The 27443-nt window shown below is 35.9% G+C and overlaps 1 protein-coding gene across 1 annotated transcript in view; it reads right to left on the bottom strand.

Annotated features, from left to right (window-relative positions):
• The window catches only part of IRAG2 (inositol 1,4,5-triphosphate receptor associated 2), a 133902-nt gene that overhangs the window by 40833 nt on the left and 65626 nt on the right, over nt 1–27443 (bottom strand). The window contains 5 exon segments of the mRNA XM_056800651.1: nt 2544–2622; nt 3485–3638; nt 5014–5110; nt 18177–18344; nt 18708–18822. Of these exon segments, the coding sequence (XP_056656629.1) occupies nt 2544–2622; nt 3485–3638; nt 5014–5110; nt 18177–18344; nt 18708–18822 (613 nt within the window).

Genomic DNA, 27443 nt, shown 5'->3' with positions numbered 1-27443 from the left:
GAGTATCATAGATTTCTGGAGGCCAAACTTCTTGTTATACAGATGAAGAAACTGGGACTTACAGAGGTTCAGTGACTTGCTGAAGGGAATAACAGACAGGTGGGGTTTGAATTTTGTCCTCCTTCTTTCACTATTCCCCCCCAAAACTCTTTCTCCTCCCCAATATAAAGTAACATCCCAGTTTTAATGCCAATCTTCAGCAAACTTAGTAAAAGCTATTAGTGGATAATGAAATTAGTTGTCATTTTCTGTTTCCTAGTTGTTCTATAAGGTTGATAAATGAAGAAATTATGGAGAAATAAGCAGCTATAGAAAGCCCAGGCAGCTGTAACATAATGGAATTGTTTGTACCACTTTATTGGAAAACACTACAGCCTATATAAATTATATGAGCTATTTGGCTATAGTCTGAGAAATATTTTAATTTTGTATAACCACAGGTAGATTCAGAATACTCTATAATAGAAATTCTTAACCTGAGGTCTGTGATTTTTCTTTTTTGAAAATTGAATCTCAACATAATTTTTCTTATACTTTAAATTCTTTTGTTTTATGCATTTAAAAACATTTTAAGAAGAAATTTTTAGGCTTCAGCAGGTTGCTAAAGAGGTCCATGTTATAAAAAAGGTGAAGAACTCCTTGTTTATGGGCACCAGATCCCAACACGACCATTTTGCAGTTCTTTGTATTGTTTCTTACCCAGATGAGCATTACTTAAGTTGAAGTGCTACTTCAACTGCAAAGTTCATTTCCAGCCCAATAGATTTACTGAGACCATGAAAAATGGTCTTCTTCCAGAAGGTTATTGAGCTTTGATCTCAACAGTGGGTGAGTCACAGGGTGTCTCAGGTTTTGATCATTTTGAAGTATTTTGCATTCTTCCACTTTATGGCCTCATTATGGTCATCTAAGAACCAAGAAACCAAGTAAACTGAGGGCCAAAGCAAATGCCTTTAAAACTGAAAATAGGTTCCCCAGGTTCTCATTAGCATCTCCAGCATTAATATACACATTCCCCCTTTCTCCCTCCCTCATTTTTTCTCTTTGCCTCCCCCTCTTTCTCTGTATCCTCTGTCTCTGTCTCCTCCCTGACAGTCTCTCTCCCTCTCACTCACTTTCATTCCCATTGAGAAAAAAGCATAATTACTTCCTATTTCAGTAGCCCCACAATTCCAATCTCCCAGATGAGAAAACATTGGAGACTCTAAAATCAGTCCTCTCTTTCAATGTTTATATAAAATTCACTACCAAATTCTGTTCTTCCTTTCTTGGAAAAGTCTTTAGGATTCCTCCTCTCCTCTGTATTCTAGAAGCTACTGGTCTAATTTAGTCTCTTATTGATTACTAACTCATTGCTTCAATTCTCTTCCTTTCAATTTATGCTATATACTGACCCCAGCCTAATTTCCCCCAAATGCTGCCAATTTCATGTCACTCTTCTGATCAAGAACCTACAATGGCTTCTTATTTCCTACTTCATCAATTCCTGGCTTTCAAATCCATTCACACTGTGACCCTGCCTTACCTATTTATTTCCTGCCACTCCCCAACATATTCCCTCCTTGTGCTTTATTCAAACAGGGTTATAAAATGTTCCCTGTGCATGACATGATCATTTTTGCTTTTATGCCTTTCTTCATGCTGTCCCCTTAAGAGAAATGTATTAACCCCAACATATATATGTACAAAATCCTACATATCTTTTTTTCAACCCCTACTTTCTGCTTTAGTAAAATTCTAAGATAAAAGGGCAAAGGCTAAATAAATGGGTTAAATGTCCAGCCCATAGTCACATAGCTAGAAAGTGTCTGAGGCCAGATTGAGCCCATGTCTTCCTGATCCCCAGGCCTGGTGCTCTATCCACTGAGCCACATAGCTGCCTTCAATATATCTTTTAAATTTTATTTTTATTTAGTTTTAAATAAAAAATAACCTTTACCTTTCATCTTAGAATCAATACTATGTATTGGTTCCAAGGCAGAAGAGTGGTAAGGGCCAGGCAATGGGGGTTAAGTGACTTGCCTAGGTCAGCTAGGAAATATCTGTGTCCAAATTTGAACCCAGGACCTCCCATCTCCAGGCCTGCCTCTCAATCCACTGAGCCACCCAGCTGCCCCACCTCAGCGTTTCTTTTAAGACTTTTCTCAAACCCAATTTTCCTTATGAAACTTCTTAGATTATACCTGTCTATTTTCTTCAAATTTCTTCAAATTACTATTCCACTAAGTATCAATTACACAGTTAAAGTCTTAATTTTTCTCTTTAATTTTCCTTACTATTTAGATCATTAGTTTCTCCAAGGCGATAAGAGTATCTTCTGTCTCTAGCAGAATGCTTAAAACTTACTGGTCATGTTGTAAGCATTAGATATATTTGTCTGTGTAACCGATGAATAAATCCAATATGTACTAGAAAGCAGATAATGCGCAGTTTCCCTTCTTTTAAAAATATCTATAATACTAAAACAATAAATACCCATGAAGACAACAACAAAAGGTTAAGGCAGATGTGAGAAAAGGAGAGAAAGCTTGTCTAATACTTACCTTCACACATAGATCATCCATTGTGGTGGAAACAGGAAGATGTACAATTGTTTGAACACCAACTGAAGCTACTGAGCACCTAGCAATAAAAGTTAGAATTGAATATTTAAAAGTAAAGAACCAGTAGGATTCTCCTTTCGTGTTTCAACTAGGAAGAGATGTATGTTTTTGGCAGTATCCTAAATGACAAAATAGCCTCATTTCAGCTCTTCTAAATCCTGAAAGATGGAGCATTATGCAAAAAGTGTTCCTGAATCTGTCAACTAAAGCTGACTAGCCAAAGAGATGACAGGTGAAAATGAAAATAAAGAGTTTGCAATTCAAAATATTGCTTCCTTAGCTGCTGAAGTGAAGCTTCTTTGGGGAAGACAATGGTCACTGATGTAATTAGATTTCTGAATCTAGAAGTTAGTCATTGAATCCAGACAAGTGCTCAGTCTCTAGAAGGAATATGGATTAGAGAAGACTTCAAAAGTTAACATGGCCTTTTCTAGGAATTGATAGCAGAAACAATTTATTAAACTGACTTTGGGAAATAGGTCTTGATCAATGATACATGTAAAACCCAGTTGAAATGCTTGTTGGCTATGGGAGGGAGAGGGAGGAGAGAAGGGTAAGAATATGGATCATGTAACCATGGAAAAATATTCTAAATTAATTAAATAAATTAAAAAAATAAACTGACTTTGACCCAGTGAACTTGCAGGTTTGTAATAATAGGAATCATTTTAAGTGGGCCAATTTGCTTTTGAAATTTTGAAATGTGTGTTAATTTAAGAAAGAAAGAAAAAAGTACTTGATCTTAATTCGGTATATGTCAGAAATCAGAGAACTGACATTGCTACTAAAAAAAGTTGAGGAGAAAAAAAGTTGCTCTAACAGACTTCTAAACGTCTAACGATTGTTCAGTGATCTATATTCAGTCTATTATTTGGTCTTACTTGTTTCCTTTGAGAGTTACGTCCAAAGCAGGTTCATCTTTCACTTCTCCATAGTCTGATCTTTCACATGAAAAAAGGCCCCCGTTCGATATACATGAGAGATTCTCCTTGTTCAGTCTTGATGTCTTTATTAAACTCTCTATATGTAAGGCATCTATTTTAATAGGCACACATGAACATAAATATTAATTTCTGAAAATAATACTACAAAGTTAGGACTTTCCATTAAAAAAAAAACGACTATTACTGTAATGCAAACACTAAATTTATTCAATAGCAGCATGTTTACTAGAGTTTTTTTTAAACCTTTGCCTTCTGTCTTAGAACTGATACTAAGTATTTGTTCCAAGGCAGAAAAGCAGTAAGGGCCAGGCAACTGGGGTTGTGACTTGCCCAGGGTCACACAGCTAGGAAGTATCTGAGACCAGACATGAACCCTGGACTTTCTGTCTTCAGACCTGAATTTCTATCCACTGAGTAACCTCACTGACTCTTTAGTAGAGTTTTTAATAAAGCCATAAGAATAGTCCTATGTGTCATATTTGAATGTTAAATTTATCCCAAGTGGATGTGTGGGAGCAGTGGGAAGCCTGGGAGAAGTGATACCATTAAGAAAGGAATTGAACTTCATTGAAGACCTCAATTGTTTTTCCTATCTTGAAAAAGGCAGCCCCCCCCCAACATGGTTGAACAACGATCTGTTCAACTATTCAACCTGTTGATTGATATAAATATGTACTTTACAAATGGATACTTCTTGAACTGGTTTGCCCAAGAAGTTTATCAAGGTATTTTTTTTGAAAAGTTATGAAAGGTTTGTGTTCACTTCCTAGAAATCTACTTGGGCGAATGATTCTGAGCAAGTTGCTGTTTCCTCATCTATAAAATGAGCTGGAGAAGGAAATGGCAAACCACTTCAGCATCTTTGCCAAGAAACCCCAAATGAGATCATGAAGAGTCAGACATGTCTGAAAAATGACTGAATATCAATGACAATGTGCCAGGCACTGTGCTAAACATATTATTTCATTTGACTGTTACAACAACTCTAGGAAATAAGTGCTACTATTAATCTCACTTTATAATTGAGGAAACTGAGACAAACAGAGGTTAAGTCAGTTGTTTAGGGATGCACAGCTAGAAAGTATCTGAGACAGGGAAGGCTTCATGCAGTTGATGCTAAGTTATGGCTTGAAGAAAAGGATGAGGAGGCAGAGGTTAGGAGGGGTCACAACTCAAAGAGGATGTCTAATGTGAAGGCACTCTTTGACGGGAACATCTGTGTCATGCTCCATTTTTGCATAAATGGCACCTAGTGTCACATCCTACACAGAACCTATACTTAATAAATGCTTGTTGAAATAAACTGAATAATGAGGTCTAAATAAATATTTTTGGATTGACTAAAAGGGGTATAAACACACAAAAAGAATTATGGAATTATCCCCTACTTGTAAAAGGCACACTAGCATACCTTCTATCTTTGACAATGCCTTTTTAGGTAGACTGTAACAACTATTCATACTTACCTAGCAGAGGTGTGTACCAGCTTGTAAATTCCAAGTTCAAAGGCGTCTCATATATTCCAGTTTCATGAACACTGAATTTCTTGTGACAGAATAGTCTCTATTTGGAAAAAAAAAGACATTATCCTTTTCTTCCAAACTCATCTATTTCCTGAGCTTTCCTACCAATCTTGTGGGAACTATTGTACATTCAGTCATCTAGGCTCATAATTTCACTGTCATTCTCATCTCCTTCTCTCATGAAACCTGCATAATCCAATCTGTTGGCAAATCTTGTGGCATCCTTAATCTCTACACTATCTCTAGCATATATTGTTGGATTAGAGTATCATTGAGAGAGAGGAAGAAGGGATTTTAGAGTTCTTCAGGTCCAATCCCCTTATTTTACAGATGAGAAAACAGACCCAGAGAGGTTATCTGAAATCCAAAGTCACAAAGCTAACGAAATGTCTCCAATAAGATAAGAAACCAGGTTTTCTTAACTCTAAAGCCAGTATCCTATCTACGACCTTTGTCTACTTCTCTCTGCTCCTTCACATGCCCACCATCCTAGTCCAGTCCCTCACCATCTCTCACTTGGATGATTGCAATTGACCCCTAGACCAATTTCCATGAGTCCAAATCTGGTCTCAGACACTTAGCAGCTATATGAACCCAAGAAAGTGACATAACCCTGTTTGCCTCTGTTTCCTCCTCTGTAAAATGAGCTGGAGAAGAAAATGGCAAACCATTCCAGGCTCTTTACCAAGAAAGCCGTAAACATGAGGTCATGAGGAATTGGACATAAACAAAAACAACTGAACAACAAAAACAACTCTACTTCAGGGATAATATATCATCTATAATAATTTATCATCTACATAGTGGCCAAAGTGATTTTTCTAAAATTAAGTTCTGATGATTTCATTCTCTACTCAATAAATTCCAGTAGCTCCCAATTACCTTTAGGATTATATACAAACTCCTCTTGACCCTTAAACCTCTTCACAACCTAATACCTTCCTACCTTCTAGTCCTATAAATCATTAGTCATGTCCACATACTTTATGATGCACTTATATGGTTCTACTTATTCTTCTGCACACATAACAGTCCATCTCCAGTTTTGTCTTTCTATTGACTCTTTCCTGTGTTTTGAATGTTTTCTATTCTGACCTTTGACTTCTTGGAGTACCTGGTTTCCCTTAAGTCTAAGCTCACATCATATTTTTTGTGCAAAGCCTTTCTTGGTCCCTCCAGGTACTGGTGCCTTCCCCTCAAAATATCTTATATTCATTTTGCATATATTCTCTATACCTTTGTATACATACATACTGTCTCCCCTGTGGAATCTAAACTCCGAGAGGTAAGAGATTGTTAATTATTTGTATTTGCCTTTCTAATGAGTAGCACAGTATCTGACACAGAGTTTACATGGAAATGATTGGAAACCCTTACTTTCTGTCTTAGTAACAACTCTAAAAACAAAGGGCAAGGGCTAGGCAAATAGGATTAAGTGACTTGCATAGGTTCACACAGCTAAGAAATGTATGAGGTCAAATTTGAACCCAAGTCCTTTTTGATTACAGGTCTGGTACTTTATCCCACTATGCTACCTAGCTACCTTTGAAATGATTTTTGATTGAGCTATCTTTCAGTTATATAATTAAGTCTTTTACATTTCAGTTCTAGAACCAGAAGAAACTTTTTGGGACCTTTATTACAGCACTTTGCTCCTTCAATAATTCTTAATCAGCTTTTTATAAGACAATAAGGGAAGAGAGATAAGTTCACGTAAATGTTTCTCTCTCTTTTTTTTAATTGTTCTGAAACATGCCAGGATTTCTTTTTCGCTTTCAAAAACATTTATTTAAAAAAGTTATTCTTAGTTATTTCAGTCTCTCCCTCCCCTTCCTGCACCATAGAAGATATCACCTGACAAAATATATGTATATATAGATTGTCCTTTTATTTCTGTTTTTCAGTTCATTCTCTGGAGGTGGATATTTGTAAGTTATTTTTCAAATATTAATTCTGAAACTGTGAATAATGTTTTCTTTGTTCTACTTGTTTCACTCTTCATTACCGCATGTAGGTCTTTTCAAGTTTTAAACAAATGCTTATTTTTTAGGATACAGTAATATTAGATCACAATTGTATAACAATTTATCTAGCCATCTCCCAATTGATAGACACTCCCTCAATTTCCAGTTCCTTGTCACCACAAAGAGAACTGCTATATGTATCTTAGAAGAGTTTCTTCTCTTTTATCCCTCATCTCCCTGGGAAACAGATCAAACAAAGGTATGCTGGATCTAAGGGAATATCCAGCTTTATAATTCTCTGGCTATAGTTTCAAATTGCTTTCCAAAATGGTTGGATTGATTTGCAGTTTTACCAATAGTGTATTAGTGTTTCCACTTTTCCACATGCTCTCCAAAATTTATCATTTTGCCCTTTTATCATTTTAGCCAACGTAAGAGGTATGAGATGATATCACAGAATTATTTTGATTTGCATTTCTATAATCAGTAGTGATTTAGAGCATTTTTTCATATACTTATATATGGCTTTGATTTCTTCATCCCCAAACTGTCCATATCTTTTGTCCCTTTATCAATTGGGGGATGACTTATTCTTATAAATTTAACCAAGTTCTCTATATATTTTAGATATGAGACCAATATCTGAGAAACTATAAAATTCCCCCACCCCATTTTATGTTTTCCTTCTGATCCTGGTTACATTAGTTTTATTTATACAGAAACTTTTTTATATAATGTAATCAAAACATTAATTTTATTACTTATAGTGCTCTCTATTGCTTGTTTACTTATAAATTCCATTCCTATCCACAAATCTAATAGGTGATATGTTCCCAGTTCTAACTTATGATATCTCCTTTTATATCTAGGTCATGTATCCCTTTTGACCTTATCTTAGTGAGTAGTGCAAGATATTGGTCAATACCTAGAATCTGTCAAATTACTTTCTTATTTTTATTAAGTTTCTATCCCCCCAAATTTGGGTCTATTCTTTTGTTGAATGCAAGATTACTATAATATTTTACTTCTGTTTGCTGTATGTATGTCCTGTTCCATTCACCTACCTTTCTATTTCTTAGTCAGGATGTATAGTTTTTATAATTACTGCTTTATAGTATAGTTTAAAATCTGGTACTGCTAGACCTTTTTCTTTACATTTTTTCATGAATTCATTTAATATTCTTAATCTTTTGTTCTTCCAAATGAATTTTGTTATATGCAGATGGGTCTTAGTTGTTTCACCTATAAAATGGCAATAATAATCTGTGCATTATGTACTAGGGCTCTTGTAAAGAGAAGCACTTTGAACACGATGAAGGGCTTATTTTGTTATAATTGCTCATTTCTCAGACATATTAGTCAACACAGATGGAAACATTTTAAGACTTCTAACAACTGAACCAACACTTAGAGATCCTTTATATGTTGGATCGCTTACAATCATAGCTGAGTAACAGATTTATCACTTTGCTTCATCACACCAGATTTTTAATTAAATAGAATGAGTATGATTTAGACCCTAAAGCTGTCAAGCAAGGAATTTATCTTTAGGTTTTCACAATGTCTAGTTTATAGGTGGCACCCAGTGACAATAACCTTAAATTTTGCATCCAAACAGTGACAATATGCTTAACTTCTGCACTTGAACAGTGACAATAAGCTTAAATTTGCTTACTGTTTGTCCTTTTAGTGGTTCTTGAATTAAATCTCTGGTGGACAAGTAATCGTGGTATGATAAATTTCCACTTAAACAGTTCTGTGTTAAAAAAAATTGAGTAGGAAAAAATCTGAATGTGAAGGGAAATACTTTATTTAGAAAACAAAAGTAAATTCAGAACTAAATATGTGAAGATCATGAAGATGACTCGTTTATTCCTTCCATTGATGATAGAAATTAATATTGTAAAATTAGAGACTCTATTGTTGCTTCCTCATTGCTAGAGCCAATTCTGAGTCCAATATGTAACAGTAATAATCTGAAACGATTTTACCAATGAGGTCTTCATAAGAAAAGGTGCTAAAACTTGCTGGACACACAATCATGGATCCTGGATCAGAATGGGTTTATGAAAATGTTAAAGCTGAAAGATTAAATCCTCAGTCTTAGAGGTGAGACATACTTATGATACCAATATATACAATTTGGTTATTACTCTTGAGGGTAATTTAGTCATATTTTAGACAAGAGTTTCCTATAATTCAACCTATTTGCATTTATTGTCATAGTGATACTCTGATAGAAGGAAGATCATTCCATTTTATTCTCTTGTTGTATATGTTGTACTAGAGGAAGGTGGGAATTCTATAACATTGGATAGATTATTTCAGGATAATCTATAAAAGTATAAGTATAGGAATAAAACAGGATGAACAAGTATGGATTGGTGAGCATCTGGACTAATGAAGGGAGCAACCCATATCAATGAGATTACAAATATTTTGAATTTCTGAAGAATATATTGTTCACAAGAAATCAAGAAGCATTTATTAAACAACTATGTTCCAGGCACTGTTAAATTCTGAGGATTACCAAAAAAAGGCAAAAGATAATCTCAGATTTCAAAGAGCTCATAGTCTAATGGGGGAGACAATATGTGAACCACTATGTACATACAAAATATATCCCGGATAAATTGGGGATCACCAACAGAGTAAAAGCATGTGCTTCCACCACCAGCAAAAGAGCTTGTGCCTGACAAGATATTCCATGGAGTTTCCCTTTAAATTACTTTTCTCTCAGAGAGTCAACAGTTGCTCTTTATAGCATTTATAGTCTCTTTATAGACATTTATAATCACCTCAGTATGAGTATCATATCTTTTATGTCTAATCATTTTACAAGGTCTTTGATCCACTTAAAATGTTAGATAAAAAAGAGACCAGAAACCAAATACTACAGCAGAACATGACATTGGAGAAAAGCATTCCAGATATGGTAGTGCTTTTTAAAAAATAAAAGGTTAAAAAACAGGAATAAGAGAGGACAATTGGAATGTGGAGTTAGTCTATCACCCTCTGAAATATAAAATTAGCACTCTTATCTTTTTCCTTTTTTAACTAGACCTGTGATGTTGTCTATTGCTTTCTACTTGTCCTCTTAGATATAAATGAACTGTTTTTAAAAAACAGTTCTCTGTTACTTAAAAAATAATGTTCTCTAAAGCTAATTAAATATTTGAGTTATAGAATGGCTTTGCACTCATATAGCAGTCATTATTTCAATAATCCCAATGACTTCGGGGCACAGTCCTATGCTTTGCTCAAAACAATCCCATGAGGTAGATATATATTATTACCTTCATTTTACAAATGAGGAAACTAAGATGTTCTAAGTTTCACAGATTACAGATTTAGAGCTTGACGAGACCTCTGATATTTTCTAGTTTAAGCCTCTTGTTTTATAGATAGAAAACTAAAGAGGTGGAATGATTTGCCCCAGGTCATAATAAAGGTACTGAACAGCAGTGATTTATTCATTATTACACAGCCAGAAATTTTCTGAGATTGGATTTGAACCCATGTCTCCTGACTTCAGTATTCTTTCCATTATACTACATTCACCTTAGAGAGAAAAGAAAGGTATTTTGATTCACAAAAACATTATCACAAAGTTCAAACCTGAAAGTACAATCCGCTCCCTCCTCATCTCTGCCTCCTGGCTTCCCTGGCTTCCTTCTAGTCCCTGCATGAAATCTGACTTTACAGGAAGCCTTTTCTGATCCACCTTCTTTCTGTTAGTTAACCTCCAATTCATTCTGTATCTGACTTGTTCATATGCACTTGTTTGCATGTTGCCTCCCCCACTGAACTCTGAATTCCTTGAGAGTGGAGACTTTCTGCTTTTTTGTCTTTTGCTTTTTCATTGTATTCCCAGTACTTAGCACAGTGTCTGCAATATTGTAGGTGCTTAATAAATATTTATTGTCTAAATAACTGACTGATGAGCTTGGTTTGGATTATGTGGTAAATGTAGAAGCAGAAAAGCTAGGTTGGGGCTGTATCAGAAAGACACTGCAATTTTAGGATAAAAAATTTGAAAGTTTTTCAGAGGGTAATTAAAAAAAAACTACTGAAGACTTTAAAACAGAGATAATAATTACAGTTGGATAGGGTTTCCCCAAAGACTTAATGTAGTTTTAAGTTATTAACACTATTAATGCTCTGAGATTGCTCTAAGACTTTTGGGAACACCTTGTAATATTAGCTAAGAGGAAGATTAATTTGGCCATGGATTGGAGAGATGAGATAGGGCAGAGAAAACCATTAAAAATAATCCAGGTGAGATGAAATGAGACTCTCACTTAGCATGTTGGTTAAGGGAGTAGAAAAGCAAGGACAGATTTGAAGGATGCTATTAAGAGAGTTCACAAAAGATATGAAGAATAAGGGAGTAGGTAGAGATACTCCCATGCAAATGAGTGTGAATATATAATAAAGATAAATAAAGAAGGGAGGGGCAAGGAGAAATGATTAATTTATTTGGGGACCAAAATGACTTTAATTTTTCTTCATCTTTACATTATTACCTATTTGGACAGGAATGATTGGGCCTTCAGTGCATTTTTAGGACATTCTAGTGCCCCATAAGAGGAAAAGGAAATTGTTTACACAATTTTTCATGTTTACATAAATACAGATGTACCACAAAATGAATCAACAGGACCCTGGTAACTCCATTTTGAAGGAGAATCTAGAACAAAGCTACTTCTCTAAAATCAATATCAATGTTTTTGTTCAAGCCAAACTATGAAGTAGCTAATTTTCCTTTGATTTTAGCCCCTGACAAATAATTTCTTTGGTACCCTCTGCCTTTAAGTATCCCCATTATATAGGACCTGGTGGCATCAGATAGTCCTTGATTGTTCACAATCACAATCCGTAGGTTTTTCTTCATATATCCTTTAAACCCAGCCACTATATTGAAAGTTACCTGCCCTGGATCTCATTTGTTTCACATATAAATAAATGGGAGAAAGGCAGAATAGATAATTTAATGAGATTGACTGTGAAACATTTTTTTCTTGTAAACTTTTAAAATTCTATAAAAAATTTAATTATTCTCACCTCCCTATTATCTGGAACAGCAAATTATTGTGAAAATCAAGCACACATCTATGCATATATGCCCTGCCACACACACATATTTTTATTCTTAGCAAATTCTTAGCAAAGATGTTACAAGCAAATTGGATTTCTTGTATAAACTATGAGGCAATTCTCTATTTGTAGACTTGGTAAGTCTATCAAGCCACATATTCTAGTCCCTGTTAAGTCAAATGACTGTAATGTAGTCAAAAGATTCAAACCTAATACATGGGGAGGAAGAAGGAACACCCAAGAATTTTACTAACACTATTGTTTTATTTGTAATCCATTTGACAAGCCAAGTAAATATTAACGAACTTAAAATTAATTTCATTCTAATTGAAGATTTACTTAATGCCTCCTATGTACAAAGCATAGTGTTTGGTGTTAGATATTCATAGACAAACATGAAAAAGTTCCTGTCATTGAGGAGCTTATATTTCTAAGTTGAGAGGATATAACATGTATCAACAGCAAATGTTTATATAGTGCTTTAAAGCTTATGAAGCCCTTTTAAAATGTTATATTATTTGATCCTTAAAATGGCAAAAAATTGGAAAATGAGGAGATGTCTCCTGATTGAGGAATGACTGAACAAATAGTGGTATATGATGGTGATGGAATACTATTGTGCTATAAGGAATGATGAAGTGCTTGCTTTCATTAAGAATGGGAAAGACCTACATGAATTGATGCTGAGTGAAATGAGCAGAACCAGGAGAGCATTATACACAGTAAATGAAACATTGTGGGACAATCAAATGTAATAGATTTTTGCTACTATTAGCAATGCAATGATCCAGGATAATTCTGAGACTTCTTTGAGAAAGAATGCTATCTACAGCTAGAGAAAGAACTGTTGGAGTATGTAAGGATAATTTTAGCGTTGTGACTTAAAATCTAAATTTAATTGGTTGCCAGAGAAAATTCCAAATAATAAAATACCCAAGTCAGCTGGAAATTTTATGGTTATTTAATTGACATAGTGCAGGAGATTAAGAAGAAGGAAGAAGGAAAGGGAATAGGATTTCTCCCACCTGGCTAGTACTGGGCAGGAAGATTAGGAGATCTAGAAAGCAAGGTTTTGGAGTGTGAAGGAGGAAGGAATCAGCCTGAACTCCAAAAGGGCTAAGCCAAGATGCCCGAACCTGAATCAGCTCAAGGGCAAATTCACCGCCAAATCCAGACAAATAACTGCCACCACTCCAAGATGTCAGAAAGCCTAGCACACTGTTAGCCAGAGTTGCCTCTCCAGGAAAAGAGGGTGAAGAGAGCCAGTGACATGTATTATATAGATGGTTTTACGACACTTTCCTGCATCTCATCTGTACCAATGATAGTTTAGCTTGACTTAGGACAGCCCAGGGGTCTGTGCGTTCCTTTTTGCACATGTCTGTTGAAGGACATTTTCTCAGACAATTAAATCTTTGAGTATGGAGCAGACATTCCTGACTTTGTTAAACTGAGTAGGGTGGAGAAATGTAGAGTTCCCAAGACTTGATTCTGTTAAACCAAGTATCTCCATTGTTACTAATCAGGAAATAGCTAAATCAGATCTTTTAAAGTACGGTCTGATTAGGGTGGAATAGTTTTAAAATTCACAAGTAGAAATGCAGAAGAAAATATATAATTTATCACTTGTTTATATAGGTATGTGATTTGGGGTTTTGGTTTTTAAAAGATGACTCTATTACAACAATGAATAATATGAGAATAGGTATTGAGTGATAATACATGTATAACCCAGTGGAATTGCTCATCAGCTCTGGGAAGGGGGAAGGAAGAGAGGAGGGAGACAACATGAATCATGTAACTATGGAAAAAAATTTTATAATGTTACCTCATTTTATCCTTAAAAATCTACGGAGTATGTACAATTATCCCCATTTTACAGATGAGGAAACTGAGACCCAGAGAGGTAGTAACCAGCTAGTATAGATCTGAGGTCAGATTTGAACTTAGGTCCTCATGCCTCCTAGTTCACCATTCTATGCACTATACCACCTAACTGCCTCAAAATGTATACAACAATTGCAAGGTATATAGAAATCAACATAAATAATTTATGCAGGAGAGAGTATTAACAGGTTGTACCTCAGCACTATTTTGATGAAAGCTAGGAATTCTATGGGATAAAGGCAGGAAAGGATGTGGAAGTCATTTGAGTAGAGTCAGGATATAGAATGATGTAGGCAGCAAATAAGTAGCAGGTCAGTTTGCCTAGAAGTGAGTATATAAAGGGGAGTAATCACAAATCAGACTAGAAAGATAGGTGGAATCCATACTGGAAAGGATTTTAAATGCTAGACAGAGGATTTTGTACTTTGAGTAGGTAAATAACGCACTCAGATTTGTGTTTTAAGAGTAGAAAATAAAAGATTATGGTAGTTAGTGGAAAATGGATCAGAGAAGGGAAGACTAGATTGAGACAGGGGGTTTAATTAGAAAGTTATACAACATTGTAATATACAAACTGTGAGGGTCAGAACAGGATAAAGTTTACGTGACTGGAAAGAAGGGGGGCAGATGCAATAAATGCTGCATATGGGGGATTGACAAGATTCAGTAACTGACTATGTGTGGGATGTGGGAGAGAGAAGAGTGAAAAGATGACTCAAAGCAAAACGTGGTAACAAAGTTAATGCCCCTTGACTATGAAATGGCTAAACAAATTGTGGTATAAGAACATAACGAAATGTTACTGCATTATAAGAAATAACAAATAGGAGGAATACAGAGAAACATGGAGGAAGATGAACTGATGTCAAGTAAAGTAAGCATAACCAGGAAAACAATGTACAAAATGATTATGACAATGTAGGTGGAGAAAATAACAAAATCAAAACTGAAAGTTGTGAAATTATAATGACCAAAAAATATGAAGATGCAGTTAGCAAAGGAAGAAATCATGGTTGACAGCTATAAGAGGGAAAAATCTCCAATCATTAATAGTTTGAGAAATGTTAAGTGAAAGCAAATATGATGCCTCACCTTCTACTTATCACATTGACAAAGCTGACAAAAAAAAAAGAAAATGACAAATGTTGGAAAGTCTTCAGAAAAACAAGCACATTAATGCACTACTGGTGGAGATGTGAATTGGTTTAACAATTCTGGAGAGCAATTTGAAAGTATGCCTTCAAAGTCATTAAACCATACATATCCTTTAGTCCAATAGTCCAGAGAAGTCAAAGAAAAAAGTAAAGGACTCATCTACAAAATATTTGGAAGCAGGTCTATATGTAGTGGTAAAGAACTGGAAATGTAGGGGGCAGTGCTGATCAACTAAAGAATGGGTAAACAAATTATGGTATATAAATAAAGAGGGAAAAGAAGGAAATAAGCATTTATTAAAGGCCTACTATTTGTACTGTGCAAAGAGCTTTGCAACTGTAATCTCATTTAATCTTCACAACAACCCTGAGAGGTGCTCTTATTATCCCCACTATGCAGTTGAGGAAACGGAGGCAGGCAAAGTTTAAGGGACCGATCCAAGATCACATTTTATAAATATCTGAGGCCTGATGTGAATTCATTTCTTCCTGACTCCAAGATCGTGTTTAGCCATTGCTATATCTAGCTCCCTCTAATTCCAAGCCATATGAATGTAATTCAATATTACTGTGTTGTAAGACACTATTCGGGGATGATTTCAGAGAAAGATGGGAAGACTTATATGAAATGATGCAGATTAGGAGATTAATTAATAACAATAAAATTACAAAGATAAACTTAGAAAGATTTAAGAACTCTGATCAGTACAATGAATGCAGAGGACTGACTGATGATGAATCATGCTACTTACCTCCTAACAGAGAAGTCATGGACTCAAGATGTAAAATGAATCATGAATTTTTGGAAATAGCCAATACTAGAATTTATTTGATTTGATTATGCATATTTGCTATGAGTTTTCTTTTTCATTCATTCATTCATTTATTTATTTAAGTTTAGGTGTTGTCAGGAGAGAAAATAAATGCCTATTAATTAAAAAAAAGAAGTTTCAATGACCAAGCTGAACCCTGTTAAAAAATGTGTTTCCTTCCCTTTCTGGCAAAAAATAGTAATAAAATGTTAAATACATTGAAAAAATAATTATAGAATTTGAATCTAGCTCACTGTAAGGAGTCTCAATATATATGGGAAAGTTTAGAGGGAGTAGATTTGGGGGACTTTTATTGGGGATCCCTTATGAACTTTACTGAGGTCATGATGGGATCAATTTTGAAATGTTTTAGTATTGAAGATGTTTTGTAGACAAATGGTATAAAAGGCAAGATTCAACTTTTTAGAGACAGACATTGATAAATAGTAAAGTTGTATATGTGATGTATGTTGCTATGGATAGCTTTGGATAGTTTCCAAACTAATTTCTCTTTGAACTAGACATGTTTTGGGTCAATATTTTAATCCAGTTTGAATATTTTATTCATTCAGGTCTTTGAAGGATATTAATGAAGAATCTCCAGGAAAGAAAAGAAATGAATACATATATTAAGAAAGTATTTAGGGGCAGTTAGGTGGCACAGTGGATAAAGTGCCAGGCCTAGAACTGAAAGGCCTTTGGTTCAAATGTGCCCTCAGATACTTCCTAGCTCTATGACTGGTCAACCCACTTAACCCTATTTGCCAAGCTCCTGCCCTTCTGTCTTAGAATTGTTAATAAGACAGATAGTAAGGGTTAAAAAAAAAAGAAAGTATTTGAGGTTGTCTAGAGACAGACTTAGACTAAGACTTTATCATTGTGATCACTTCTTTCCTTTTATGCAGGAATTGAAACACCTCCACGCCTAAAACATTCAAAAGAAAATTACAGAAAATGATAGGAACTCACAATTTCCCACTGAAGTTTATGCATATTAAGGTAAATTATTAATAACTTTTAAAAAATTGGTGCACATTTTATGCTGCTAAGTAGCCTCAAAGGTCACATTTAGAAGCGAGTCAACTCACAATATAGGGATAATCTGTAAATGTTTGTAATGTAAAAAATATCAATAAAAACAGTAATAAATTAAGCAACAGTTTCATAAGCTATATTTGGGAGGCCTGCAATGTAGTTTTGCTATGCTTGGGCAATTCCCAACAATGTGGAATCTTACCTCAACCGTGTAATTTTATATAAGCCAAAAAAATCTGACAGCTTCATACAAAATAACTTTTGCATCTGGATTTTAAAAAAAGCTGCCAAGTTTTGTGGGTTTCTATAGGTTGTCCATTCTGATATTTTAGAGCAGAAAGTTAGTTCTTCATTCTCCCAAACATTTTTCTCAGAAAAAGGCAAAAGAAGGCTATGATAAAAACCAAAACAAATACAAACATACCCTTCACCCTCTAGCTAACCATTAGCTTGAATTTTTTAAATTGAAATCCTTCCTTTTTAAAATAGTGAAGTATCTCTTACAGAATTGTCCACAAAATTTTGTTAGTAAAAATAAACACCCATAAATGTAAGAGAAATTTGAAAAGTATATTCATCTTTTTAATCAAAATTTAGGGTAAGAAAATTTTATTAAGGTCATTAGACTCTTTTCTTTTCACATTTATTTAAGGAATACTCACAGAATACCAAGTATTATAGATAGATTTTAAACAAATTTTTGGCATATTTCTTCCTACCTCATGGGATATGCATCTCTGTGGGTAAGTTTTCTATTTTCTGGGCACAAACTGACTGCCTTATAAAATTACCAAGATAGACTAGGAAGACTTGATACTTTTTTAGTTATTTCCTCCATTTGATCTCAGAGGAATTTTTTTTTAAGAGTTATAACTACCGTTAGGTTTGGTCCCTAACAAAAGTGCAGAAGGCCAAGTTATGCTGGCTAGGTGACCCACAGACTAAATAGCCATAGGAAAGGAAGGCCATAAAAGCCTAGACCACAGGATCAGTTGTCAGCAGTCCAGATAATAATAGCATCTGTGAACTGGAAGGCAGGTTTTTCACCCACTGCCCGACTTTACATTCCATTTAAGGATGAAACAAAACTATTCCTGAATACTTACCTTTCAGTTTTCTTGTCTTAAGTCCAACTATCTGGCAGTATTTGATTAGTTTCTATTTAATGCTTGGAAGTCTTGCCTGTCAGAGCCGGCTTCCTCCAACTTGCTTTGCAAAGACTCAGCTCTTCCCCTAGCGGCTTGGAGGGCCTCTTCTGGATCCTTAGCCTGGATGTGCAATGGGAATGTGCACTGAATGTGAACAAAGCAGCCGGCTGAAAACGACTAGCAGGCAGTGTGGCTTCTCTCCTGCACACCAAACCCCAAATGGGCTTCCCTTCTCTGGGGGGTGCTAAGCTCCTGCTGAACTTCTGCAATTCCGTATTTGCATGGGTTTGGTACGCTTGAGCTATTTCTGCAGTGGTAAAAGTCTCTCTGTGCAAAGTTGTCTCTTTCATCAGCAGGCTAGCTGTTGACACCATCTCTTTTACAACTCCCCCTTTTACTTCCTCTACTTAGAGCGAAAGAACTGGGGTCTGAACGGAGCAGTTCCCCTTTGCTTGCTTTTCTTTTTTTTACCCTCTTCCTCCATTTTTGCCACATGACATCAAGGATTGTTGGGTAAATTAGTCAGATTCCCCCCTTTACCTGCTGCTCAGCATTCTCCAGTCTTTCGATAACTTCTTGCAGCTGCTTCCTAAGTGTTTCTCCCTCGTTTACTGCATTTTCTTGTGACCTTTTAATTGCTTCTAACTGTTTCTTTCTGGAAGCGGGGGAAGTGCAAACCACAAGCTGTCAGAGTGGCATTTCAAATGTCACACACCTGGAGAGTTCTGATAAACTCACACTCAGTGTAGTTCCTCATAAATTAGGGGGCAAATTTAAATGGTATACATATTTTGTATTTCAGACAAAGATGGAAGCTTGTGACCCATTCTCTTTATTTTTGCTGTAAACTATCTCAGAGAGCACGAGCTCCTTGAGAACAGAGACTGTCTTTTGCCATCTTTTGTCTTCCAAGTATTTCCTTAGCCTAGTGCCTGGCACATAGTAGGTGCCTAATTGTTCCCCAAACCCCTTCCTTTGTCAACAAACCCCCTATTAAGTATCTACTTTGTTCCAGGTACTGTGCCAAGTGCTTTACAACTGCCATCCAATTTAACTCTCTCCCAAATCAACTTAGACCAGTTGATTAGAGTTGATTAGAGATTACACTACAGTAAGTTTGAGATTATAAGTATGCTTATTTTTTTCATGATCTTCTTTTCAGGACCTACAATCCATTTAGTCATCCTGCAAACACATAAGATTCCTCAGTCAATTTTATCTGAGACAAATGTGAAAAAGAAGCAACTGTTCTTCTTTCAGTGTGCTCTCCCTACCTCATGCTACCCTCTCTCTTGTCATGTTCTCTCTTGATCTCCAATAAAATATATTTGTCCTGTCTCCCATTTCCTTTGGGTTCAATCTTTTCTAAGTAATACGATAAACTAATCCAAGTTGAGGGGCAAATGTATTACAACATACATTACCACCTATTAATGTTTTCAAAGCAACTGCCTTAAACAACATCTTAACTCAGCAGAATTAGTAATTCTGGAAATATGAGTTACCGTGGCAAAAAAAAAAGATACAGAAAAATGCTTTCAGGATTATCATCTTTTAGCTGTCCCTCAAATCATGCTGGGACCTGGTTACCTGTTTGACCTGTGCAGGAAGTTAGCCCTGGTTACAAAGAAAATCAGATCAGAAAGTTGGGAAACAGTATTAGTACTTCTTGAAACATTATCTTTTGACACTGGGTCAGTAGCTTCAGCTGATTGCATAACAGTCCGCCCCCCCCCCCCCATATATTTTCATATGATGACACAAGAGTTTTTCCCCTGTATATTTCACATGATGAAATGGCAGTATTTTCCTTCTGTTTACTGCCTCAATAATAATATCAACTTCTTTCAAAGCCATAGAATCTTTAATGGAACTTTAAAAAGCAAGTACACCTCAGGGCAGCTAGGTGCCTCTGCAGATTTAGAGCCAGGAACAGAGAAGGGAAGTCTTAGGTTGAAATTTTGCCTTAGAAACTCCTTAGCTGTATGACCTTGGACAAGTCACTTAAACTCCACTGCTTAGCTCTTTCTGCTCTTCTGCTTTAAAACAATACATAATATTGATTCTAAGATGGAAGGTAAAGAAGGAATAAAAGCAAGAAGGACCTCAGATTGTCCATTTCTGATATAAAAGCTTTAGTACCTTTAATCTATCTATCAATTGTCTTTTGTGTTATATGATATATTGTGGACAACAGGGTAGTTTTAGAATAAGAAAAATCTGGTTTCAAGTCCTATTTCTGAAACATACTAGCCTTATGAAGATAGTCATATGAATTTACCTCTCAGTGTCTCAGGCCACACTTTTAAGATTAGAAGTTATAAATGAGTTGCTGACCTGAATTGGCAGAGGGTAGAGTTCCTAACATCAATAGTATCACAGGTCTAGACCTCTTCTCTCTTAAAAATGTTTTTCTTCTATTAAAATAGAGAGTAGGTCAATTTTTTTCAAATTGGAAGTTAATTACACTTTTCTGTCACAGAACTTTTTGTACTTATTCACAAGTGTATACCTATTAGTATCCTTACAAGTCTTTTACCTTCTGTCTCTCTTTTGTGAAAATGGGATTGACTCTCCCCAAGCCTATTTTTTAATTAATCAACCAAATCTTGAAAACCCCCTACTTGGCACTAGGTGAGGGAGTTTGCAAGCCACTTAGAGAGCTTGACCCTTTTAACTAAATCAGTCAGAAACTCTTTGATAAGAGTTTATACCCTCATAGGACAAAAGTTGGAACCTACAAACACTGCCCCCCTTTGGGCAGTTCTAAGTAAATTTAAAGACTGCAATTGGTCCCCATAAAGTGGAGGAAGGGACAGAAAGTGACATAAAAAAGGACTATAAAAGATGATGAACTTCCTGTGCAAGATGTCTTCATCCTGAATTTTCAGGTTGTAGGATCTTCTCCTTCGGGACTTCCCCTTGGGACTTGAGTCTTCGGCTTCACTTGGACCTGGGACTCCGGCTCTTGGACTGCTTCTGGTAAGACTGCTCCTGGATCTCCTGCCTTTGGAGCTTCCCCTGGGTGAGTGAGAAACTGATCCTCCTTTCCTGGCTTCTGGAGACATTAGTTCTGGAGGGGCCTCCCTTTCTTGGAGGAGGCCATGTGGGTTGAGCCCTTGCTTAATTCACCACCAAGTCCTTTCAGGCTGAAGGGTTAACAAGCTCTGTGTGGATTGAGCCAGGGACCAGAGCAACATTTAGGGTGATAAGCTAGACTTCTTATTCTACCCCCTTTCACATTTCTCTACTTTCACTCATTCCACCTCTTTGTAAAAATAAAGCTATTGAGAGTCATTTTGACTTGGGCTGTATTAATTTTAAAATTGGCGACCATGGTATTATCTTAAAATTCTCACATATTTAGTCAAACCCCTTAATTTAATTCCTTACACCCTCTTCCAATTCATTCTCCCCAAGACTTACAAACTAATCTTAATATATAGCTCAATACATCTTCTTAATATAGAATTTAAATAACACCACTGCTTTGCTCAAAAATCTATAGTTTCTTCAATGCCTGTAGACTCCAGACTCTTCAACCTGCCATTAAAGGATTTCCATATTCTGTCCTCAACCAGTTTAATCTCATACTGCTTTGCCACTTACTCTGTGCTCTGGTTCTATGACCTACTCACCACTGATTCCAGAATGCTTCTGTGCTTCCCTGTGTACCTTTGTTTTCTCTCTTTCACATGCTGGGAATCTCCCACTCCTCTGTTAGAATTTTACTCATCCTTCAAATCCTAGTTCAAGTGCACTTCTTACCTGAAGCCTTCCATGATTCCCCTGGCTAAGAGCTCAGAGTTTATTTGTTTCTATCTCTTTCATGTCATTATGTGCTATTTAATTTTTATCAACTTGTGTAAATATCTTCATTGCTCTTCTGGACTATAAACTTTTTTAGAGGAGAAATTACATCTTTAATCATATTTCCCTCAGAGTTTCCTTGAGGGTTTTGCTCTTAGTAGATACTGCTACCATCTTGGGTCATTATATATTGATTAAACTACTGCAATAGCCTCCTAAAATCTCTTTCAGCCTTTATTTTTTCCCCTCTCCAGTCTACCCTTCACACTGTCCCAGACATTTTTCTTACAATATATGTAATCAGATAATTACAAATATGTATATAACTATAGTTACATATTATACTATATACATGTCAGTACTAACATATATAACTATAGTTACATATTATAGTATATAGTATCCTTTAGACTGTGTATTGATGTAATCATGTTATTACTATGCTCAAAACCTTTTAATGGTGTCTCATTGCCAACTTCTTAAATTTAGAGATAAACAATTTGGACAACCAAAGAGAGGTTGTTGTCCTTTGTACTCAGACGACCAAAATGGCATCCTATATGGCAGTCTATGTACAATGTGTCTGACTGACTAAATCCAAGTTTAGAAAACTTTTCCACAGATCAGGCACAAATGGCCCATATGAACATTTGGGATGGAGATGTCTCTAATTTTGTGCTTCTTTTGAGCTACTGAAATTCCACTTTGCACATAAAGCACTGTGCCTTTTTTAATGACAAAATTCAAACACTATTATGTCCCTCCCACTCCATCTCCAGGTTAAATATCCCCTTTTCCTTCAATAAGGCATTGACTCCAGGCTTTTGAGGCAGTGAGATGAGGGAGTAAAGAGAGCCCTGGGGCTGGAGTTAGGAAGACCTCCTAGTCTCAGATATTATCTAGCTGTGTGACTCTGCACAAGTCACTTAACTTCTGTCTGCTTCTGTTTCTTCAGCTTGAGGGGGAAAATTACAGCACATACCTCACAGTTGTGAGGATCAAATAAGATAAAATCCATAAAACAGCACAGTTCTGGCACAAAATAGGCACTTAATAAATGCTTGTTTCTATCCTTCTTTTTGCCATCCCAATTGTCCCCTAAATGTTCTTCAATTAATCAATATCCTATATTTTGGTTCCCAGACCTGAACAAAGTATACCAAATGTGGTCTAACTAGGGCAAAGTACAGAGAGACTATCATCTCTTTTTTCTTAAAATCTAAGTCTTTGTGGCAATCCAAAGACATATTAATATTTTGGGGTTTTTTTTTTGCTGCCACATTAGATTGGACTCAAATTAACTGACAGTTCAGTAAAACTCCTAGATCTTTTTTCATATTACTGACTATCCCTCTCCCATCTTATACTTATAAAGATGATTCCTTTAATTCTTTTAGACTTTACATTTATCTCTACTGAATCTCACCATATTAGATTCATCTCTTAATCCCCAGCCTGTCTTTATTTGGATCCTGCCTCTCTCAGCCACTATCTTAGTCCTCCTTCCCAGATTTGGGTCATGTACAAATTTGATAAACATGCCACCTATACCTTAATCCAGATCATTGACAAAACTTTTAAATCACCCAGGACTAAATATAGATCCCTGGAGTATTTATTCCATGGATATCTTTCATATTGACAATAAACCATCATTGACTACTTTGAATTCAGCCAACCAGTTACAAATCCATGAAATCATATTATCATCTAACCCATTTCTATCTGTTTGCCCAAAAGAATAAAGAGTATAAACTTCATTATTAAAATCATTGATGGAATCTAGATAAACTATAACTATGAAATTCTGAATAATTAGTTCATTAATCTTGTCCATAAAGAAAATATGGCTAATATGTTATAACCTGTTCTTGACAGACCTATGTTGTTCTTTATAATCACCACCAACTTAAAATTTTTATTTTTTGTTATGAATGTAATAATAATCACTTTGGTAATGAGTTGATAGTCAGTTAACAAAAGGTGACATAATAGAACAACTAATTGCCCTTGATATATTAAAATCACCCAGCACAGATGAATTATATCCTTGAGGACTGGCAGAAATATTAAATATGATTGTGACACCACTTTTAGTAATATGGGAAAGATCAAGTAGAACAGGATTATGCTGAATAGAACTAAACATTACTGTGGGTCTAGAGAAGGTAAATGTTCTGCTTTTTTTTTTTCTTTTAAAGTAAAACAATCTTTTTTTTAGATGCTAACTAATCATCTCTTTAATGGCCCACTCTAGAATTTTCCCAGGAATCAAAGCTAAGCTCACTGGCTTATAGACTGCCAACTCTATTCTCTCCCCTTTAAAAAATATCAGGACAGTGGCCAATCCCCAAAGCAATTCTCTTGTTCTCCATATTTTCCTTCTTTCTTTTTTTTTAAACTCTTACCTTACATTTTAGAATCAATACTATGTATTGGTTCTAAGGGAGAGGGACAGAAAGGGCTAGACAATAGGTAACTTGCCTATGGATACATAGCTAGGAAGTGTCTGAGGCCACATTTGAACCTGGGACCTCCAGTCTCCAGGCCTGGTTATTCACTGAGCCACCAAGCTGCCTCCCCTCTCCACGTATTTTCTTTTTTTTTCTTTCTTCCAGCATTCATAACACTTCATTTTAATAACAAATTTCCACATGAGTTTCCTGAAGTTACATAATCCAAATTGTCTCTCTCCCTTTCCATGTATTTTCAAATGGAAATAAATGCCAATAGATCTACCAATTTCAGTACTAGATGTTGGTCATTTGGGCCAGAGGACTTGACTAGTTTCTTTTAGTTTTTTCTTATAATTGATATCAATTCCCTGATAACCAATTTTACTCAGTCCTTTATTGTCTGATGGTTATACTATCTGGCAGAGAAAACAAAAGCAAAATAAAAATTGAATAGTTCTGACTTTTTCTTTTAGAAATTACCATTGCTTCATTCTCTCCAAAAAGCATTTCATCTCTTCCTTGATCTTCTTTCCCCTGATTACCTAAAAAAACAAAATCCTTTTTGTCTTCTTTTGCTTTACTCATGCACATCAGCTAATTCTGAGCTTTAGCATTCCTCACCCTATATTTATAGTACTATGCCATACATTGATAGTCATCATTTGTTATTTATTCTTGTTTCCATCTTCTATAAGTTTCTTTTTAAAATCTCCTTTTGGTTGGTGAGTTCTCTGTTCATCCATAACAGTTTCTCTAGACAGCTTCCATTTTTCCTCCTCATTGAAACAGTTTCCCTTGTTTCTGAATTTCATTATTGGGCATCTTTTATGCTTCTTGTTCTGACTTTCCTCAAAGAATTGAAGTCAATTATATATATATATATATGTGTGTGTGTGTGTGTGTGTGTGTGTGTGTGTGTGTACTTTCAATGAAGCCTATGAATTCCATAGTAGATTCTATAAATCTAGCATGCCCATCTTCTCCACATTATAGGAATCTGTTTCTCTTCCAAAGAGAGTCCCGATACTTATGAGAGTATACTGTAAGGTTGGGAGTTATTTCCCATTTTTGTGAAAGAATACTGCAGAAAGGGAAGAACTATAAACTCTGCTAGAGAGTTACAATAAGCCCTTTGTATTTTTGGTTTGTTTTTGACATTTTCTTTTGGGTGAAATAAATGCTATCCTAGGTAATATGAATTGTTCCTTATGTACTCACATAGAAACTAGAACTTTTTAAACTCATTTCTGTTTGAGACTTAGAAATGAACTATATTTTTAAGTTCCCATTTTTTCTTAGTCATTCTTTTAGTAAAAGGAAGAAGGAAGGAGAATAGGAAAGAAGGAAGGCAATAAATATTTATTAAACATCTGTTATATGCTGTGTTAAACACTTTCCAAATACTGTCATATATGGCCTGAAAGGGAAAACACAGACAGGGGAAATGGAGGGAGAGAGGAAAAGACTTGCAAGAATGGAGAGGATGAAGAGATTGACCTTCCCCTCTCTTCCTTTTGGTGGAAGGTAACCCAGTCTTGTCTCCCTGAGGGAAGGAGTATGTCTCCTCAGAGACTGGTTCTGGGAGACAGGGGAATAACAGCTAGAGAGATAAGCCTTGGTAAAATGACACACTGCCTCCTTTTTTTGTCCCAGCTATTGTTGGGAGGCAAAATTGACTTTTCTTCTTCTGACTCCTTCAGGTACACCAACTGCCACCCCCACCCCCAATAGTTGCTCCTTGGGTCTGGTTGTTTGGATCCCTGGGATCCTGAGCTAACCCTCCTATTTGGGGAGAGGTATGGGTCTCTCCAAATCTTCAGCCCCCTTTCCTAGTATCAGAAACTAGCCAGACCTAATTCAAAGAAGTAGACACTTTAATTGGGTTCACACAGGGAAGGGAGAGGTAAGGGAAATGGGTGAGTAGGAAGCCCTATTGACTTGTGCCTTCTGGCAGACTGATTCCCTGTCCTAAAGTCTTGGGGTTCAGGCTCTTGACCTTGAACCCTCTTCCAGCCAGCTACTGGTTTAGTCCCTACTCCTGAGTTAACTAGCTTGAGTTTTGGAGTCCAGGACAAGTTAGGGAGAGGGATGGAGAATAAATCTTTGGAGAGAAGATTTCTCTGTAGCTGGCTTCTTTCAAAGTCCCAGTCCACAATATCTCAGATGGCTCTGACTGCTGTTGTTAAGCTGAGTGAGAGGTATTCAGGGGTTCAGAGGGATAGCAGTTGATCTCCAGAGAGACACAAGCTTCCTCCTAGCTTAGGAGATCTGCTCCTTCTCTCTGGCTCCAAGCTGAAGAAGTAAAGGAGCAGTTGGAGTTCTCCAAGCTTCTGTTCTCTCACTGGAATCTTGAGTTTTCTCTTCCTGCATCTCCCCTGATCTCTCTCTGCAGCTGATTTCTGTCAGAGATTTCTCCTTGCACACATTATGAAAATACTTGAAGAAATCTTAGGTTGAATCCCATTTCTGCTATTGAATAGACATATGTTTCTCTTACAATACTATCTCTTACAATTCCTCTCTTACAATACTATCTCATTTGAATCTCATAACAACACTGGAAGGTAGGTACTATTATTATCCTTATTTTACAGTTGGGAAAATGGAGGTTAAGTGAGTTGCTTAAGGACATAGCTATTAAGTGTCTAAAGTCATATTTGAACTTAAGTGTTCCCAACTCCAGGCCCAGACTTCTATCCATTATATTACCTAGCTACCTGTAAGAGAAGGGATGGGAACTATTTAATACATTGTTATACTCAGAAAGGCAATGAACCATAGGTTGTAATGAATTATTGAGCCTTAAAATGGACTGATTTGATGCCAGTCAATACTAATCATGTATTTATTTTGGTTTACCAAGCACTTTTCTCCTAATTCTGTACTGTAGGAAAGCTCAAGTATTAGTACTACATTTTCATATGTGAAAGCAAATCTCAATGTTTAACAGATTTGCCCAGAAACATATGTCTATTCAATAGCAGAAATGGGATTCAACCTTGGGTTTCTT

Source organism: Monodelphis domestica, chromosome 5 (genome assembly GCF_027887165.1).
Source record: "Monodelphis domestica isolate mMonDom1 chromosome 5, mMonDom1.pri, whole genome shotgun sequence".
NCBI classification, from domain to species: Eukaryota; Metazoa; Chordata; class Mammalia; order Didelphimorphia; family Didelphidae; genus Monodelphis; species Monodelphis domestica.
This window is presented reverse-complemented; position numbering and strand designations above follow the sequence as displayed.